The sequence below is a fragment of the Erpetoichthys calabaricus genome, chromosome 9 (assembly GCF_900747795.2).
Source record: "Erpetoichthys calabaricus chromosome 9, fErpCal1.3, whole genome shotgun sequence".
Classification (NCBI taxonomy): domain Eukaryota; kingdom Metazoa; phylum Chordata; class Cladistia; order Polypteriformes; family Polypteridae; genus Erpetoichthys; species Erpetoichthys calabaricus.
The window spans coordinates 175,030,143-175,049,415 of NC_041402.2; the positions used below are offsets into that span (position 1 = coordinate 175,030,143).

Consider the following 19,273-nt stretch of genomic DNA (forward strand, 5'->3'; position numbering starts at 1 on the left):
ATCTCTGCTGCCACCTGGGGGCTAAATGAATAAAGAGGAGATGCCCTTTGATAGAAGAAGTGAAGGGCACTAGAGCAGTCGGGTTTGCATGAGATCCATTAGTCCCATGTGCAAGTGTATTGCGGCTGCAGGCCGTACTTCCTTCCAGGACAGGATTAGAGAACACGAGTTGGAATGACGAACGTATTTGTGGGTCTAAATAACAAAGTTAGGAAATCTTTCCACAATAAAACAAACCATCAGCTTTAAATTCCCGAGAGAAGCCATCTTACCATTAGACGGTTGACAGTAGTAACCCTCCAGACAGGTGGTGCAGAATTCCTGCTCTGCTTCATGCTGGAATGTCCCCCTCTCACAAGTCTTTGGGGATGCAGAACCGGCTGGACAGTAATGTCCAGGAGGACAGCGGTGAGCAACGGGCTTTGGTGAGGTCTGACCTGGAGGGCAGTAAAACCCCGCTGAGCAGAGGCCATCTGGATTGGTACGTCCAGGAGCTAAGAAGGGACAACAGTCACGTTATTTCACAGGTATGAAGAAAACAACCGTTTGTAGCACTCTGGAGTCTGCAATGCCAACCTTGACAAAAATGCCCCTTTGGGCACAGTCTGCAGTCCTTCCTTCTGTGTGCTTCCTGAAGTTGGGCTATAAGTGCTTATGTCACAAGGGATGGGAGATTCAGTCCCACTGGGGCAGTAAAACCCAGCTGGGCAGATACCCTGGTCAGGCCGGCTAGATCCTACGTCGCAGTAGTAACCGGCATAGCACACCCCTGTAATAGCAAAACACCCACCTGTAAAGTGGCCTGGCAAGGTATCCACCAGTTCACTTGAAGCCGTTGGATGCTAACTCTTAATCGTCTCCAGAACTCACCTTTGATGAGCCCATCCTGGCAGTAGCTTCCCCTCGTGCAGACAGCACCTGTGATGTTATCACTGGGCCTCGGCTCCTGGGCTCCCATCCAGCAGACAAAACCGAGTGAGCAAACTCCACTAGGCTGAATCAGCCCTTCAGAGGCACAGAAGTGACCAGCTGGGCACGGTGAGCATCCCGCTGTGGAAAAGAAAAGTAAACTGAGAACTCTGTAGAAATATTAAGAGAGGGAAAACAGTAAAGCTGGATTTCTTTTGGCATCCATTGCAGTGGTGACCCAATGGACAATAGCAACCCATGATGATGTCTATGGTTTTTTTTATTAAAGACTACATGGTGTCTGGTCTTCCATAAATTCATTTTTGATTTTCTACCAGTCCTTCCTTCAGAAAATAAATTTAAAAAAATAATTAAACAATAATAATTAAACAAAACATTTGTAGACTTTGCGCTTAAACATATCCCCCAGTTTTGGTAGAAACAAGATGGACGTCAAGTCTTTCATGACGGGTGTTCTGTTAGGCTCCAGCATCTTCTACCTATATTTTTTGTGACCTTAAAGGACAATAGTAGTTAGGCTGTTTTTACCCAGGATGATGCCTTTCAGCACTTGGTAAACACTAGATACACTTCAAGTCTTCCATGGCATTGTCCATCCCACTTGAGTTTCTGTACAGATCTTAGCACCTTCCAAAAATTTGAATTTTGCTTAATAAATTGACAAAAGCTGGGGCTGCTTTTCTACCCAGTATGATGTCTTTTGTTGCTGGAAAAATTAGATGGACTTCAAAATGGACTTCCATGGTGTTGGTCATCCCATATGGTTTTCTATGTTAAGGTTTGAATTTTATGGGTCTTGGTACCTTCCAAAAATTCTTACTCTGCTTGGTAAATTGACAAAACCTTTGTAGACTTTTCTAAGCAGGAACAGATCAGGTTAGATCAGGTCAGGGAGTATGCACTGGTACAATGCGTTGCCGCACCCACCACAAGATGAAACAGCTCGGGATCCAGGTTGGCACCACCCCCAGGAAGACATGTGGTCCAGTCCCACCCTCTGGAAATGACCCTCTATCTGCCACAGCCAGGTGCTACATGGGCATCCCCTTGGCCTTGTCCAGCCACTCAGGTCTTCAGCAATGATCACCCTTGGGGAATCGCGCCACGTGGCCATAGTGCCATAATTGACACTCCCTCACAATGGAGGTGATGTGCCTCATTCGGGACACTATGAGAAACCTCTCGTTGGACACAAAGTCAAACCAGTGGTGCTAAGGATTCTCAGAAGAGACACAGTACAGAAGGAGTCCAGTCTTCATCTCAAGGCACTGGATAGCGTCCATGTCTCGCAATTATATAGCAAGGCAGGAAGCACCAGGACTCTAAAGACTTGGACCTTTGTCCTTTACATAGATATCATGACCTCATGACCCCTATGCTCTCCCAATCCATCTACTGACTTCATAGGAAGAGGGTGATGCCTCTTAATTACCTGTCAAAAGGTAGATGAAGGTCAAATCTTTCATGAGACTCCATGTTCCCTTTAGGCCTCAGTGCCTTCCACCAAGCCATCTTTTAATGACTTAAGTGTGCCTGAGATCACACAGTACTTTACCTGCAGAGGTCAGTCCTTGGTGCTGGCCGAGTGTTCCCTTGGGGCAGGGGTACTTGGTGCTGAACTCTGTCTTACCAGGGCAGAAGTAACCAAACAGGCAAAGCTGAGGCTTTACAGCTCCCACAGGTGCCAGGGTCTGAATACCACAGAAAAATCCAGGTGGACAGCTTTTACACCCACTCTGCCCCTGAAGATCCTGATAAAACCCTGAGCAGATAGCACAAAGCAAGAAGGAGATGTTATAGACACCAGGAAACAAGCCATGGCACCTGCCTTCTGCACTCTGAAGAGCTCAACAACAAGCAAAGAAGAGCAGCACCTGAGCAATCAGTGAGTAAATCGAGGAGGGTGAAGAAGAGAGATAAAGTGGGCAACAACCTACCAGCTGGACAGGGTGTGCAGTCAGTTTCATCGATTGCCCCACTTTCTGGGCGATATGTACCAACCGGACAGGGAAGTGGGAACACACTAACTGTGGTACAGGTGTGCTCATCTGCTTCTTCACATGATGGACTGGAGGTCTGCGAGGAAGCTGAAAGAGTAACAGCTGTTCATTAAGACTGCATGGAAAGTGTGCTTCCCTAATCCCTTGTGCCCATTTTAGGACTGTCATCTATTTTCACTGTGTGGACTAGGGGTTCCTGCTAGTCACTGGGCTCCAAGCAGTCACTTGGCGTATTGGAGGAATACATAGACAAGTCCAAAGGCCAAAAACCTGAATTGAACCCAGAATCCTGAAAAAATAAGACTGTAATCCTAGCCAGTGTGCCACCCGTGAACATCTTGCCCGATTATGATACAGAGAATGTTAACGAGTTCTCAAGCAATGCTCTTTGTGTGAGACAAATCTCAGCCTACACTGCAGAGTGAAGATGTAACATGGTTGTCACAAGCTGTTTCCACAGTCCAATAAACAACATACAAAAATAAGTAGGGTACTTAGGACTCAAAGACATCAAAATCTGTAGAGATCAGAAAGCCGGATGAAAACTAAATGAAAAACGAACAACATTGACATGTTGGGACATAGACATGGATTAAGGGACACTCAATAAAAGGGCATCTGAGGTGACCGAGTTGTATTTGCCCACTCACGCTCCTCTACCCACCATGTTGTAGAATCTCAAAACCAAAGATTACCTGTAGCGTTGAGAGTGCCTGCTGCCGCACTGATTCCTGAGGAGCTAAGAGAAAAATACTTGGACAGGCGTGGACAGTAATGGCCAGGAAGGCATATCAAGCAGTCAGCAACAGACACAGCACCTAGAAGGACATGCTTGGTAAGTAAAGCTAATGCCAGGCTACCACAAAAGTAAGAATGATACACAAAGGACATTAAGGAGACAGTGGAGTAGAAGAGTGGGTGACATAAAGACCGAAGCTGCTGTAAGTGATGTTAGTGTGAGACACCAGTGATAGAGTGGGATTGGGTGGTGAGCAGAAACCCGTGGGATTCTTTAAGTTGGTGTAAATGGGGCTGGCACGAGTGGATGACAGGAAACTGAAGTGGGTGAATCAAGTGGATGGGTGTTGTGTTTAAACCAGGATTATGTGCATTTTCTGATTTATAGTTGTTTGTGTTAATTTGAATTATTTTTCACATTTTCATGTCATTTCTGCCATGTTTGTTTAATGTTTAGTATTTACATACCGTGTCATAACTTTTTACTGTATGCGTGCCTTGTGTTCTGTGGGTGGGGCCACAAGAGGCGGGGCCACCATGATGTCTCACCTGAGAGACCGCCCTCCACCTTTATATTCTGGCGGCTGAGATGGCTTCCCTACACTTGTCTTTGAGTGAGGCAGAAGTTCATTTGTGAGTATCACTTTTCTTTAATATTTTTAATTTTGTGGATGTTTCTCTTCTGTTATTTGAATTAGTTTATAATTCGTTTGCGACTTGTTTGCTTTGGATTGCTTTTTATGCAAAAATCTTTGTTTCCCATGTGCTGTTTAGCATATTTTATTATTATTTATTTTTTTAATAAACTTTTAAATTTATAAATATGTTGCTTTTTTGGGATGTCTCAACAAATCAAAGGTTTAATGACCACCCTCTCCCTTTAAGGGCATTTGTTTGCATATTTTTGAAATATTTGTGATAATTTAAACGTTTGAAGCCAGCTCACCATTTTGAGCCTGTGTAGGCCAAAGCCTGTAGGTAGAAGTTGGAGTCTGGCACCGTAGGGTAAGGGCCTGGCCCACTTTTGTGGGACATTTAGTAGACTTAAAATGTTTTCTCCCTGTATGTGACGTCCTTTCACAGCTGGTGGGTAGTACTCCCAGATAAAAGAGGTTGGTGTGGGAGATGGTGCAAGGCAACCCACATGGGACCAAGTGTACCAGCTAATGGAGGGTAAATTCAGATGGCACTAAAGTGTGTCCATAAGATTAGGATGTGGTAACTTACCTACATGGGACACAAAGAAGTTCATAAGATAAGTAAATGGGAATCCACATGGGGACAAAATGTAGGGAGTGATAACCCATATGGTATAGAAGGTTGTCTGACATAAGTACCAGAGTACAGAGGGTAGAGGACCAAAAGACTTGTTCTAAAAGCTGGACACAGCCTCACCTTCCTGAGGGCCAAATGTTCCCGCTGGGCAAGGCATCATACGATGGGCACCCTTCAGACAGTAGAAGCCAGCCGCACACTTTCTCCCACTGAGTCCATCCAGCGGGTGAGTGGTAAGTGAACCCAGGAAACAAACATATCTGTGGAAGGACAAGGACGGAAGGGAGTGAAATCTGCCTAACAAAAGTTGGCACTCAAGCAAGTTCAGCTACATACTGGTGCCAAGATAGGGCTGTGCCAGAGCAGCCCAATGATATTTAAAATGAAAACAATATTGAAGCCAACTGTACTGAAAACCACAGGACTATAGGGTGAGCCCATTGGCACACCACACCCCTGATAATGGTGAGTGCAGGTTGTGCTGTTCTGTCAGCTGGGCATACGTTCAAAGTGAAAACTGGCAAACCCTTAATGTCTCCACCTAGAAGCATAGAAACTCTGCCTAGTGAGTCAGCATCCATGCTTTAAATTACCCCAGACAGGTGGTGTCCAGTGAACACGTTCTAGCACTTGGTATGGCTCTTTGGGATTATTATACTGACTTAAATTTGTTTCAAAGCGTTAGGTCAGCGGTTCTCAAACTTTGTATTTCGCGCCCCCCCTTTCCTACCTGCAATAATTCTGCAGCCCCTGCAAAATATAAAATAGATGAGAATAACCCATGATACAACTAACAAAGGTATGATACTCGTGCTGTGTCGTGGTATCTTATCATTTTTACTTCCATAAGATTTGCATGTGTTCGGCTAACTTCAATGAAATATTTGCAATTTATTATTTTTAAAAGTGCTTTAATAACTGTTAAAATGCCTTGTGTGGCTTTTGTTAGTAATTCTAATCCCAAAAACAAAGAATAAATTATTTATTCTTACTTAATTATTTTTTTATGTAAAGAAACGATTAAATATGTTTTAATTTTTAAAAATCTCATAAACGAGGACACCGATGAAGTCAATCTGCGCGAGACGAACGTATTTTCGTCCGACAAATATTATACCGCTGTTAGTTGTATCATGAAAATAACCCAATACGCAGTAAATTACTTAACTCAATTTGTCAATATTGGCTACGCTGCCAATGTGGTGCAGTCGCGCCGCATTATCACCTGATCTACTGTTACCCGAATGTTCGCGACAGATACCGATACGCTTGAACTTTAAGGCAGACACATATTAGTCATTAGATCTATGCCTTAGAAATGTTTTATTTTAATTTTAGTTATAATGCATTCGTTGTGATTATATGCTTGCAAATTTAAGTTTGAAATAAAAATGTAAAAAATTCATTTTGATGTCTTTCAAAATTTGATGTCGTTCATTTATTCGACGCCCCCCTTGTACAGCTTCAGCGCCCCCCCCCCCCCCAGGGGGTGCACGTCCCACAGTTTGAGGACCGCTGCGTTATATAGTGTTCTCCTATGATGCTTATGTTTTGTGGGTGGTACCCCAAGAGGTGGGGCCACCTGACATCGCTGCTCCCTTCCAGCTATTTAAGCCAATGCAGTGGAGAGCTCAGGACTGGCGCATTATAATTTGCTTGAACATTCCGGATGATTTTGCAACTTCTCTCATCGCGCTAAGTATCATAGTTCACTTAAGGTACCGATTGATTTGCGCGAATCCGAGACAGAGACTGCGGGCTGAGGACAGGGGGGCGGGGCCCTTCTCACTCATACGTCAGCCTTAGCGAATGAGAGAACTACTTAACGGATTTAGATCGGCCTTTTTTCTAGAATTTGCTTGAACATTCCAGTTGATTTTGTGACTTCTCTCTTCACTTGCTGGAGTGATACTTGTGAATTTCCCCTTGGGATTAATAAAGTATCTATCTATCTATCTATCTATCTATCTATCTATCTATCTATCTATCTATCTATCTATCTATCTATCTAATCTGAGACAAAGGCTGCGGGCCAAGGGGAGGGTGAAGTGTGACGTCAGGAGTGGGGGGTCGGCCTACCTCTGGAGTGTAACTTGCCTCCGCTTTGCTAGCGATACCTTTTTGTTTTATATTGATTTTTAAAGTTTGTCCCGTTTCACTCTGCGGTGGGTTGGCACCCTGCCCGGGATTGGTTCCTGCCTTGTGCCCTGTGTTGGCTGGGATTGGCTCCAGCAGACCCCTGTGACCCTGTGTTCGGATTCAGCGGGTTGGATAATGGATGGATGGATGGATGTCCCGTTTCACTACTATGCGGGCGGAGTCGCGGGGGACGGCTAGTTTAGAATAAAGGAATTAATTTCTTATTGGACTGACTTTCAGGCAACTCCTTTTGCCTCTTTTTTGATCTTAGACCATTTTTGTTAGATTTCTTTAGATTGCTGAAGATTATTTTGAGGGTTGTTTTCTCAAGCCAAAGGTTTTTTTTCATTTTTTTTTCTTAACCTTGAGAGGCACTTTCAGATTTTAGGACAATTCAAGAATTTTTACAGCTCTGACTACTTTTGTAGGCCAAATAAGGCCCGCAGAGTTAGGATTTATGCTATCTGGTGTGGCAAGCGGCTGGGGGTGGTACCCAGCTGGGACGCCCGGAAGGACAGGATGAGGGATTACGCCTCCTCCAGACCACGAAGGGGCGACCATCCTGGTGGCTTTGGGGACCATGGGAACAGAGCTTAGAAGCTCAACCCTATAGGGGCCCGTGGTCACCACCAGGGGGCGCCCAGATGCCAGGAGAGCCAAGGTCCTCAGCACTTGGAAGTGTTGGGGGGAAGAAGACCAGGGACACCCGGAGTGCTTCCGGGTGCACAGCTGGCACTTCCACCACACCAGGGAGTGCTGGCAGAAGATCATTGTGAGCCACCTGGAGCACGTCCGGGTGAAGATAAAAGGGGCTGCCTTCCTCCATTCGATGGCTGGAGTCGGGTAGAAGAGGACGGAGCTCGGAGGAGAGAGAGAGAGGCATTGGAAAGGCCTGGACTTGTGGGTGATTGGTGCTGGGGCACTGGGTTGTGTGCTGTTTATTTATGTAAATTATGAATAAACGTGTGTTGGGTTTTGTACCTACGGTGTCCGCCTGTCTGTGTCCGGGTCATGTTCCACAATGGGGACCTCACCCCTCATTTGCTCTGGTCCTGACTCCAAATCATAGCAGCACTGGCATTAAAAGTACACTACAAGTGCTCACCCTGGTATGCAGTCTCCTGTGGGCTCAGCCAAGCCTGCCGAACTGCAGTATTTCCCAGGGGCGCAGGGTGCACACTCCGCAGGGTCGGAGAGCTGAGTCCTATTGCTGAAGGTGCCAGGAGGACAAGGAAATTGCACGGCTGACTTGGTACCTACAACAATTCACACAAAATGCCAGCCAGTCTATCATGAAGAAAACACTAATTCACACATCAAGCTGGTAGTAAGGAAAGTGGGGAGCATAGCAGTAGCAACGTGCATGTGCCAGGCCTGTCACTTCTGTATGGTGAATTACCACCTCCTCCAAACTCCAGCTGATTCAATATATCTGCCATACACATAACTTCTGAGTCTCACACACCTGGGGGGCAGTAATGACCTTTAGGACACTGAAGTGCTGGCATGCCACCTGTGCAGTAGAATCCAGATGGGCAAAGCTTGCAGTTTTCCTGTCGGTACAAAAACAGATAAGCACATGATGGTGGTCATTATAGCCCTTAACCCGTGAGCAGACTGTCATCTTCTCACCTGTCCTCGTTGATCTTGGTAGGCCCCCTGAGGGCAAGCTACTGGCACTGCACTTCCCTCTGAGCACATATGCCCCATTGGGCAAAGGAACACATCTGGCCTGCTAGACTCCTGGCCAAGTGGGCAAAAGAAACCAGCTTCACAGGTGTGAGAAGGGCTAGTTAGACCAGGAGCAGCGCAAGCAAAGCCTGTAAGAAAGGAAGATTTATCCAGTTAGCTGTACCAGGAAAAGGGGAAGAACATAGAGGGCAAATATAGCACCAGTCATCCACAAATCACTCTAGTTTTATTCTGCCAATTGTCAGGTAATGATACTAATATACAAGTCAAAGCCCAGAAGTCACCCTGAGAATCTTTGTCAATACTGCGCCTAAGAGGTCAGTCAGTGAACTGCAACTGCTGATGGCTTTTAAGCTTTGACTCTTGCAGTGAGCATGCTTGTTGAGCACTATGGCTTGTTGTAGAGGGGGGATTCCCCAGTGGATTGGTATTGATAAATTAGACTGGACTGCCAATACTGATGCACTGTGCAAGAAAGGACAAAGCCGGTTATACTTCCTTAGAAGGCTGGCTTCCTTCAACATCTGCAATAAGATGCTGCAGATGTTCTATCAAACAGTTGTGGCGAGCGCCCTCTTCTACGCAGTGGTGTGCTGGGGAGGCAGCATTAAGAGGAAAGACGCCTCACGCCTGGACAAACTGGTGAGGAAGGCAGGCTCTATTGTTGGCATGGAGCTGGACAGTTTAACATCTGTGGCAGAGCGAAGGGCGCTCAGCAGGCTCCTATCAATTATGGAGAATCCACTGCATCCACTAAATAATGTCATCTCCAGACAGAAGAGCAGCTTCAGCGACAGACTGCTGTCACTGTCCTGCTCCACAGACAGATTGAGGAGATCGTTCCTCCCCCAAACTATGCGACTCTTTAATTCCACCAGGGGGGGTAAACGTTAATATTTAACATTATACATAGTTATTGTCTGTTTTTCACCTGCATTATTATCATTCTTTAATTTAATATTATTTATTGTATCAGTATGCTGCTGCTGAAGAATGTGAATTTCCCATTGGGATTAATAAAGTATCTATCTATCTATCTATCTATTATTATTATGAGTATTTATTATTATTTACTTTATTGGCTGACACCTTTATCATATTGCTATTATGATTATTATATTAATAATATTATTATCATCTATATATATAAAATTCTTTTCGCATTTGAAACGGAAATTACGTATGACCACGCGATATGGAAATTACTTGATAGTAGAAGAGATGAGGAAAACAGCTTTGCGTCTTTCTACTTTTTAACTGCGCCGAGCTGTAAACAATGTGAAGACGAGACCGCCTTCAGCGGCGAGGGGTCGTGAGAACAAAGTGGACCCTGGGGGGTGTGGAATGTCGGGCTGCTCCGCCGAGTCGAGAGCTTCGCAGTTTCGGGCAGCGTCCTTTCTTCTCGCACTGTTTGTGACACTTCAAGTGCCCCATCGGCTCCTGGGAGAGTGGAAATCTTTGCGAATGAGTGTAATCGGCGCCATTGAAGCAGGACTCTGTTTGTAAATTGCCCTGCATGACTACTTACTGTCCCTTAAGGTGAGTTCGAGTCACTAAAACCCTGCAACATTCAAGGCTGCTTTTGTGATCGATTATTTTAAGAAGATGGAGAGTTTACATCTAAGAAGATGTACAGACCTCTTCATGTAAAGTGTTGGACTTGGGAATTGTTTAGACCTTCTGCCCATTAAGCACGGAAGGGCAGCATCCACATTTATCAGAATTATTTTTCTCTTAAATCACAGGCACATAGTGCAAGGTTGTCAGGCAGAAATTTGGACGATCACATAGAAAATGTAATTGCTATACCACAGCGGTCGTGTATTGCCTTTCAAAAGGGATCTACTACCGACAGATGATCCAAAAACATTTTAGCTGCTGTTAGTACTACTTACCTGTTGTGTTATACCACCTTTAAAATGTAGTTTACCAGAAACCACTCCAGTAGTGCTCAATGTATCGTTACTTCTTAAAATGTTAAAGTTTTACTGTTTAATAACTTATACACTACATTTTTTTTTCCCTTGCACTCAGTGAGCGAAGCCACTGGGTAATCAGCTAGTATTTTTATATTTTATTTAAGCACCATGCTGTCCCTATTGGATTACATCAGGGATCGGCTCTTAGCCCTTTCTTATTTGCAATGGTGATGGACAGGTTGACAGACGAGATTAGACAGGAGTCCCTGTGGACTATGATGTTTGCTGATGACATTGTGATCTGTAGTGATAGTAGGGAGCAGGTTGAGGAGACCCTGGAGAGGTGTAGATATGCTCTAGAGAGGAGAGGAATGAAGGTCAGTAGGAACAAGACAGAATACATGTGTGTAAATGAGAGGGAGGTCAGTGGAATGGTGAGGATGAGGGAGTAGAGCTGGTAACGGTGGATGAGTTTAAATACTAGGGATCAACAGTACAGAGTAATGGGGATTGTGGAAGAGAGGTGAAAAAGAGAGTGCAGGCAGGGTGGAATGGGTGGAGAAGAGTGTCAGGAGTGATTTGTAACAGACGAGTATCAGCAAGAGTGAAAGGGAAGGTCTACAGGACAGTAGTGAGACCAGCTGTGTTATATGGGTTGGAGACGGTGGCACTGACCAGAAAGCAGGAGACAGAGTTGGAGGTGGCAGAGTTAAAGATGTTAAGATTTGCATTGGGTGTGATGAGGATGGACAGGATTAGAAATGAGGACATTAGAGAGTCAGCTCAGGTTGGACGGTTGGGAGACAAAGTCAGAGAGGTGAGATTGCGCTGGTTTGGACATGTGCAGAGGAGAGATGCTGAGTACATTGGGAGAAGGATGCTAAGAATAGAGCTGCTAGGGAAGAGGAAAAGAGGAAGGCCTAAGAGAAGGTTTATGGATGTGCTGAGAGAGGACATGCAGGTGATGGGTGTAACAGAACAAAATGGAGAGGACAGAAAGATATGGAAGAAGATGATCTTCTTTCGGATGCCACAGCGGAAGACCGTGCTGTCCCTATATTGTTGGATTGAAGGCATTCAAATTCGTCCATGTGAAACCTGAAAACCATGAGGACTGATTGAGATCATTGATGTTAGGTAGAATGCCTAGAAGGGGCTGGGTGGTCTCGTGGCCTCGGAACCCCAGCAGATTTTGTTTTTTTTTTCTCCAGCCACATGGAATTTTGTTTTTGTTTTTTTCTGTCCTCCCTGGCCATTGGACCTTACTTTTATTCTATGCTAATTTTTATTGCCTAATTTTATTTTTATATTTTGTCTTTTTTCTCTTTCTTCATCCTGTAAAGCACTTTGAGCTCCATCATTTGTATGAAAATGTGCCATATAAATAAATTTTGTTGTTGTTATTGTTGATCGAAGGGGCTTACAACATTTAAGATGCAGTTGGTTCCATTTCTTTTGATTTTCTAATTGGATCACAGGCAGGTGAAATGACTTGTTCAGGGTCACACAGTGTCAGTAGCGAGATCTGAAGCCCCCAGCCTTAACCACTATATCACACTGCCTGCCACTTCTGGATAGCTGAATTATGGGGTGAACTTCTACTACCTTTTCTGCACAGGGCCTCATTGAGGATGGGTTCAAATTATTGATAATTCAATAATCAGTTATGCCCTCTTTGAATTCAAAATGCAAAAGTTACAAATCAGGAGCACATGGCACCTTCAGAAATGCATTCCTTGAGTTGATGGACGTCTCCGCCTTGATCAGTCATGTATTAATTTCCTATAAAGAACTGTTGTGTAATCTACCAATGTGCCACCTATGGTCAGTTTATAAAAAAGTTTCTTAAACTCCCCCCAGCCACAGACTCCACTGGACAACACCAACACCCACCACTCTCCCCAGAGGAGCGTTCCTTTGTTGGCCACAGACCTGAGGGACATGGGAGACAGTCAGACTGAGCTGTGTTTTTGGTTTTGTTGCTATAGTGGCCAGGGTGACACAGGCGTGGAATCCTGGAGCCCTCTGGGCAATAATGACCTCGGGGACACTCATTTCCAGTAATGTCATCAGTAGGAAAGGGCATCACAGCTCCTCCCAGGCAGTAGTACCCGGCGGAGCAGTAGCCAGTGGCCTCCGATGACCCTGGTGTGGCACAGTAGAACCCTACAAGAAAAAAAAGAAGATGAAAAATGGACATCAGTAATTGTTCATCGTCACTCCAACTCATGAGACGTATGTCAGGTGGTACCAAGTTAGCTCCATTTGACCACACTAGAAGGACGCTGCACCCAGAAAGTCAAAGTTCTTCTCTCTGAATGGGTAAAGAGAATTCTACTCACCTGGGTCACACGAGAGGCACTCCTGCACACTGCTTCTCCTGCGCATCGGGTTGTAGGTGCCTATGGGACATGGGAACTCACTCCCAAATTTAGTCCCTGTAGGACAATAGTGGCCTGCCAGGCACTCTTTATCTTCATAATGTGAGGTGTTCTGGGGGCAGAAATACCTGTTTAAAAAAATAAAACGCAGTCAGTCCCGAGAGTTGGTGAGCCATTCAAGGTGGTTATCATTGGAGATTTCATCTGAACCTCAAAGCGCTTTACATAGATCATGGAGTGCTCCTTCAACCACCATCAATGTGCAATTTCCACCTGGATGATGTGACAGGTAGCTATTCTTGCACCAATCCACTCAGCACACTTTAGTTATTAAGTGGTGAAGGAGTGAGAAAGATAGTTAGCTAATGAAGGACTGGAGATGATTAGGGGGCCAGAATGAACAAGCCATGGCGAGTAACTTATCCAGGACGTTGGGGGACACCCTGATCTTTCCAAAAAATGCCAAGGGATCTTTTATGACCACCAAGAGTCAGGATCTCAGTTTTTACGCCTCACATGAAGGTCACAGTATCGTGTTGAAAAATCCACTTTAAAATCCCAAACTAATGGCCTTCAAGAATTCATTGCTATTTCTCAGAATTCATGATTACCTCAATGCTCTCAGCTTGGTAATGACCAGAGTACAATAAGCAATCCCATGTAAGGACATTTTGATCTCCATATTTGACAGGGTTTTGTTGGTGGTAAGCCATGTTGGCTTATGAAAAGCACCTATTGAGGTTTCTTCCCATAGATGATATTTCTCCTCATGATCTTCTTCTGGTTAATCTTTGCACCGCCACTCCAGAGGCAGTTATGGAGCCTTCTAGACTTCATGATGTTATTGCAGGAATACCTTTTATTTCTTGACAGGAAGTAGCATCTTCATGATGTCATGGCCATTTCCCTATATATATATATATATATATATATATATAGATAGATAGATAGATAGATAGATAGATAGATAGATAGATAGATAGATAGATAGATAGATAGATAGATAGATAGATAGATAGATAGATAGATAGATAGATACTTTATTAATCCGAAGGGGAAATTCACATACTCCAGCAGCAGCATACTGATAAAGAAAATATTAAATTAAAGAGTGATAACAATGCAGGTATACAGACAAACAATAACTTTGTATGATGTTAACGTTTACCCCCCCGGGTAAACTGTCCAGCTCCGTGCCTACAATAGAGCCTGCCTTCCTCACCAGTTTGTCCAGGCGTGAGGCGTCCCTGTTCTTTATGCTGCCTCCCCAGCACACCACCGCATTGAAGAGGGCGCTCGCCACAACCGTCTTATAGAACATCTGCAGCATCTTATTGCAGATGTTGAAGGACACCAGCCTTCTAAGGAAGTATAGTCGGCTCTGTCCTTTCTTGCACAGAGCATCAGTATTGGCAGTCCAGTCTAATTTATCATCCAGCTGCACTCCCAGGTATTTATAGGTCTGCACCATCTGCACACAGTCGCCTCTGATGATCACGGGGTCCAGGAGGGGTCTGGGCCTCCTAAAATCCACCACCAGCTCCTTGGTTTTGCTGGTGTTCAGGTGTAGGTGGTTTGAGTCGCACCATTTAACAAAGTCCTTGATGAGGTTCCTGTACTCCTTCTCCTGCCCACACCTGATGCAGCCCACGATAGCAGTTCAGTCAGCGAACTTTTGCACGTGGCAGGGCTCCGAGTTGTATTGGAAGTCCGATGTATATAGGCTGAACAGGACCCGATGGTAGGGAATTAGAAATAAAGTCTCCAACTTTATGAATAAATTCCCTAAAAATTAATTTTTAACTGTTAATTTTTTCAAATTTTTTTTGTTTTTAAACTTTTACTTCAGTTATTTAGATTTTTCATTATCATCTTTAGGTGTGTTCGTGTATACTTAGCGTTTTGAACATGGCAAAGGTGCTATATAAATAAAATGTATAATGTTAATTCAATATTTTGGCTGACACTTTTATCTAAGATGCCTTACCACATCTGAGATACAATTTGTTACATTGCCTTTGTTTTTTCAATTGGAACCAGTGTGTTTCTTCCTGCTGGTCCCAAGCCCGGATAAATGGGGAGGGCTACGTCAGGAAGGGCATCTGGTGTAAAATTTTGGCAAATCAATATGCAGACAAGGATGATCCCCTGTGGCATCCCCCTAAACTCAAAGTGTAAAATGTCTAAAACGAGGACTTATATGCCATCCATCCTTTATCTGAACCTACTAATTCTAGCTGCAGGCTGCCAGAGTCAATTCTAGACTAAGTGCCAGTAGGGCAGACCACCCTCATATTTAATAACTGATCACGTTCCAGTGATGTTTAGAGATTTAAATGAGGTACCCTTTGTCACATGCTGTGCATCTTGCTAGACCTTTCTGTGTACTGCTGGTTCCCTCTGGACATGGTTGGGGGACTGATGTGCCCTGTGGGCAGAAGTGACCTGTGCAGGAAAGAAACACAGAGTCTTGACAAGGTCTCATAACTGAGAGCACACGGTCACGTCAGCTCCTGAAAATGAGAGGTGCACTCAGGGAGATGGATGCTGCAGCTTTCCCCATTCATCCCCCTAAAACTATTGACTTTTACTCACCTTTCGGACACAGCCCACCTCGTTCATCTGTGTTTTGACTATTGGGAGCTATTGCTCCTGAGGAGCAGAAGAATCCTTCCTGGCATTTCCCTGTTGGAATGGACAGGCCAACTGAATCACAAAAGTAACCAGGCAGGCAAAGGGAGCAAGCGTCCTGCAAAAAGAGACATTTAGTCATCCATAGGGGTTTGCTTACATCTAGTAATATCGTGAATGGATGAAATCTTCCCACCTTGGAAATACTCCTTAAATTGCCATTGAATGTCCCCAGCGGACAAGGGATTGGAGTTGCAGTGCCTGGTGGACAGAAGTGACCAGCAGGACAGGGTCCAGCCTCCCCTAAAACAGAACAAACCTATGTTTTGTAGAGTGCCTTTTTCTTTGAGACATCCAGGCTTGCTGAGGTAAATGCAGTGCACTTCGGGAAACACCAAAGTGGGCTCCCTGCTCAGGAATATTCAGAAAGGGCAGCACGTGACTTATTGAGTAAGCCCTCGGCTTGCCATACTAATCTGGTTTAGTGAGGCGGAAGGCTCTTATTAATGAATGCAGAGAGGCTTTGTCCTCATGACATGAGAAACTTTGGAGTAGGTTGTTGTCTCAGTGTGGATGAGAGGCTCAGGCTATTAGGGAAGAAACATTTGATGAAAATGTTAGGGTAAACGAGTAGGTAGGGAAAGCGCCACCAACATACAGTATTAGTCAGTTAGTGTCATGTATCACGACCTTAACCAGCAGCAAGTTTGGTCTTAAGACATTTAAAAAAACCAAAGACAATTCAGAATGAGGATCAACTTGAAGACAACTATTAGATCTGTTAGGACAGAACTAGAACTGAAGCAGTGCTTTGTTTGGTCTTAATAAGCTGCCAGTGACGTAACCCTATAGCAGCATTTTACAACCAGTGTGCTGCGGCACAGTGGTACACCATGACAGCTATCAAGGTATGCAGTGGAAATAATAGTGTAGTGCACCTGGGTCTGAATCTGAGAGGGAGAAGCTATATAGGCAAGACCTGTCTGAGTAGGACAGGACTACCTGGAGAAGCTGGCATAAAAGCAGCTCCACGATCGCTATGTTGCAGACACAGCACTTTGAGCTCTTTGACTGGTACAATTCATCTGCCTGGGCATGTGGTCGCCAGCAAGTCTCATAGGGCCGGTGGATAGTGGGCATACATGTTGCCTCTGAAGCAGAGAGGGATGAAGCAGCGGGGAGATGCCACTAAAGTGCTTAGAAAGTGTTGTATCTGTGAACGCTGATCTCAGAGCTGCTTTTTTATTGGCTTCTCTGGTAGTCCCGTCCTTTCCGTCAGTTGAGCACATCTATGAGATTCAATGCTTCTGTAGTTAGTAGAATAATGGTGTGCCTTGGGATGCTTTTGTTTACAAAAAGTGTGCCACCACAGAAAAAAGGTAGGGAAACACAACCCTAGAGGATTCCTGGATTCTGTTAGTCAGCCAGTGTTGGGTAAATAAATCTGTACCAAGGTTTACAAAGCCGCCATGACAGTCATTGTGTCATTTATTACAATGTCAGTAGAAATTAGGCCTATGCTTAGCTTGGTTTTTATGAGTCTTAGAAAGCACAGATGACCACACTTTAGACTAACTAATGGTCACCTCTAGTGAATCAGTTAGTCAGTCACTGCTATGTGACAAGCGAAGGCAAGCCCATGTGATCCAATGCCACAGGAGAGCTACTGTAGCACACAAATCACTGAAACACTTGGAGCTGGCCATGAGTGAAAAGTTTCATATCAAGCAGTGTGTCACAGATAATGGGGCTGTAGACCAGTCAGAACACCCTTGCTGACCCCTGTCCACCACTAAAAGCACCTACAGTGGGTTCATGAGCATCAGAACTGGACCATGAAGCAATGGAAGAAGGTGGCTTGGTCTGATGAAACAAGCTTTCTTTTAGTTCATGTGGACAGCCGGGTGTGTGTGTCGTCATTTATCTTGGGAAGAGATGGCAGCAGAATGTTATAGGGAGAAGGCAAGCTAGCAGAGACAGTATGATGCTCTAGGCCAGCGTTTCTGAACCTTTAAGTATTTGCGACCCGAGTTTTCATAACAGTTTTAATCGCGCCCCCCTAACGTTTTTTTGAAACCCTAATAAAATTTATTCCTATATTTTTTGCTGCCAATACACCGCTACAAGTTTAAAATTTCCCTACGAATAGCGAAATTATGCCACATATGGCAACATTTGCGCCCCCATTTTTGTTACATCACGCCCCCCTAGGCAATGTTCTGATGGGAAACCTTGGGTCCTGGCATTCATCTGGAGGTTACTTTGATGTGTACCCCCTACCTAAAGATTGTTACAGACCCCTTCATGGCAACAGTATTCCCTGATGGAATAATTGAGACATGCCACACAGTGCAAGGTGTTGCCTCAGCCTTAAATTCCTTAGATCTGAGTCCAGTCAAGCATGTATGGGAGACGGCTGGAAAAACAAATCCGATTCATGGAGGCCCCACCTCGCAACTTACAGGACTCAAAAGATCTGCTGATAACGTCTTGGTGCCAGATACCACAGAACACCTTCAGAGGTCTTGTGAAGTCCATGCCTTAATGGGTCACAGCTGCTTTGGTGACCTACACAATATTAGGCAGGTGGTTTTAATGTTGTGGCTGATATGTTGCACGCTGTTTATCATTTTTATTCACTTATTTTTTGTGTTGTATTTCTGTCGGTTGTTCTGAGGAGACATGCAAGTAAGAATTTCCTTATGCTGAGTACACCTGACATTAAACTTGACTAGACTTGCCAATACAGTATGTCCAGGTCCTTAACAATGTCTTTGTTGTTCTTTCATAACAGTAAGTAAATAACTGATGCTTTATTGCTCCTAAAGCCATTCATTCTAAAGGATTACCGATTTCATTACTGAATGAAGTTCTCAGTCAATACTGGGTAGTCTCCTGTGGACTAGGTGGGGTACAAGATCACAAGTCTTTAATTTTGCCATTTGCAGTTTTAAACTACCAACTAAAGAGTTTTGTTACTACCTGGGACATCTCGGTCAGGGTGAGGGGTAGTGGATCCCAGTATGCAGTAGAACCCCTGGCTACATTCTCCAGTGACCCGAGAGGCATTCCACAGGGCGCAGTACTTTCCCCTATCACACTTGCGACACTGTGAACCTTCTGACAGCCCAGGTTCAGGACTGTATGTCCCCACCAAACAGGGTTTCCAGTCAAATCCAGTTCCTGGTGGGCAGTAAAATCCTGGCAAGATGATAAAATAAAACATTTAGCTCTTAGAAAGGATTTCATACAAAGCTGAGCTCCAGTCCATTTAACAAAGAGGGGAAGTAAGAGGAGAAAGGGCTGAAATCTTCTAAGCAGCAGGCAGGGCCGGCCAGTTTACTCTTCTGGCCAGCAGTGACCACATTTGTTGGAGGAATGTTAATACATAAGTGACCAAAGAGTACAACACCCTCCTCAAATAAAAAAAAAAAAGAATTATGGAAAGTGAACACATGCAGAGGAAGAAAGAAGAGCTTTGGAGAGCTTGCTAGAAGTCACTTTCTTCTATTGTGAGATTTGGAAAAGGCAGAGTGGAGTACTTACCAGTGGTGTTGCATACTCACTG

General features: G+C 44.5%; 2 protein-coding genes across 2 annotated transcripts; both read right to left on the reverse strand.

Moving 5' to 3' along the window:
* Positions 1 to 278: 278 nt before the first annotated feature.
* On the reverse strand, positions 279 to 3,177 carry LOC114657683 (sushi, von Willebrand factor type A, EGF and pentraxin domain-containing protein 1-like). The gene is made up of 4 exons (XM_051932248.1): positions 3,138 to 3,177; positions 2,868 to 3,017; positions 2,486 to 2,692; positions 279 to 1,050 (listed from the first exon to the last, which is right to left on the reverse strand). The coding sequence occupies exons 1-4, from the start codon at positions 3,175 to 3,177 to the stop codon at positions 737 to 739; spliced, it is 711 nt and encodes a 236-aa protein (XP_051788208.1). The 3' UTR covers positions 279 to 736.
* Positions 3,178 to 8,183: 5,006 nt separating this feature from the next.
* LOC114657269 (signal peptide, CUB and EGF-like domain-containing protein 1) lies at positions 8,184 to 18,893 on the reverse strand. The gene is made up of 9 exons (XM_051932249.1): positions 18,688 to 18,893; positions 15,902 to 16,008; positions 15,670 to 15,823; positions 15,420 to 15,519; positions 13,036 to 13,202; positions 12,626 to 12,859; positions 8,715 to 8,902; positions 8,548 to 8,635; positions 8,184 to 8,338 (listed from the first exon to the last, which is right to left on the reverse strand). Exons 5-9 carry the CDS (start codon positions 13,079 to 13,081, stop codon positions 8,184 to 8,186), a joined length of 711 nt encoding a protein of 236 aa, XP_051788209.1. The 5' UTR covers positions 13,082 to 13,202; positions 15,420 to 15,519; positions 15,670 to 15,823; positions 15,902 to 16,008; positions 18,688 to 18,893.
* Between the last annotated feature and the right edge of the window lie 380 nt (positions 18,894 to 19,273).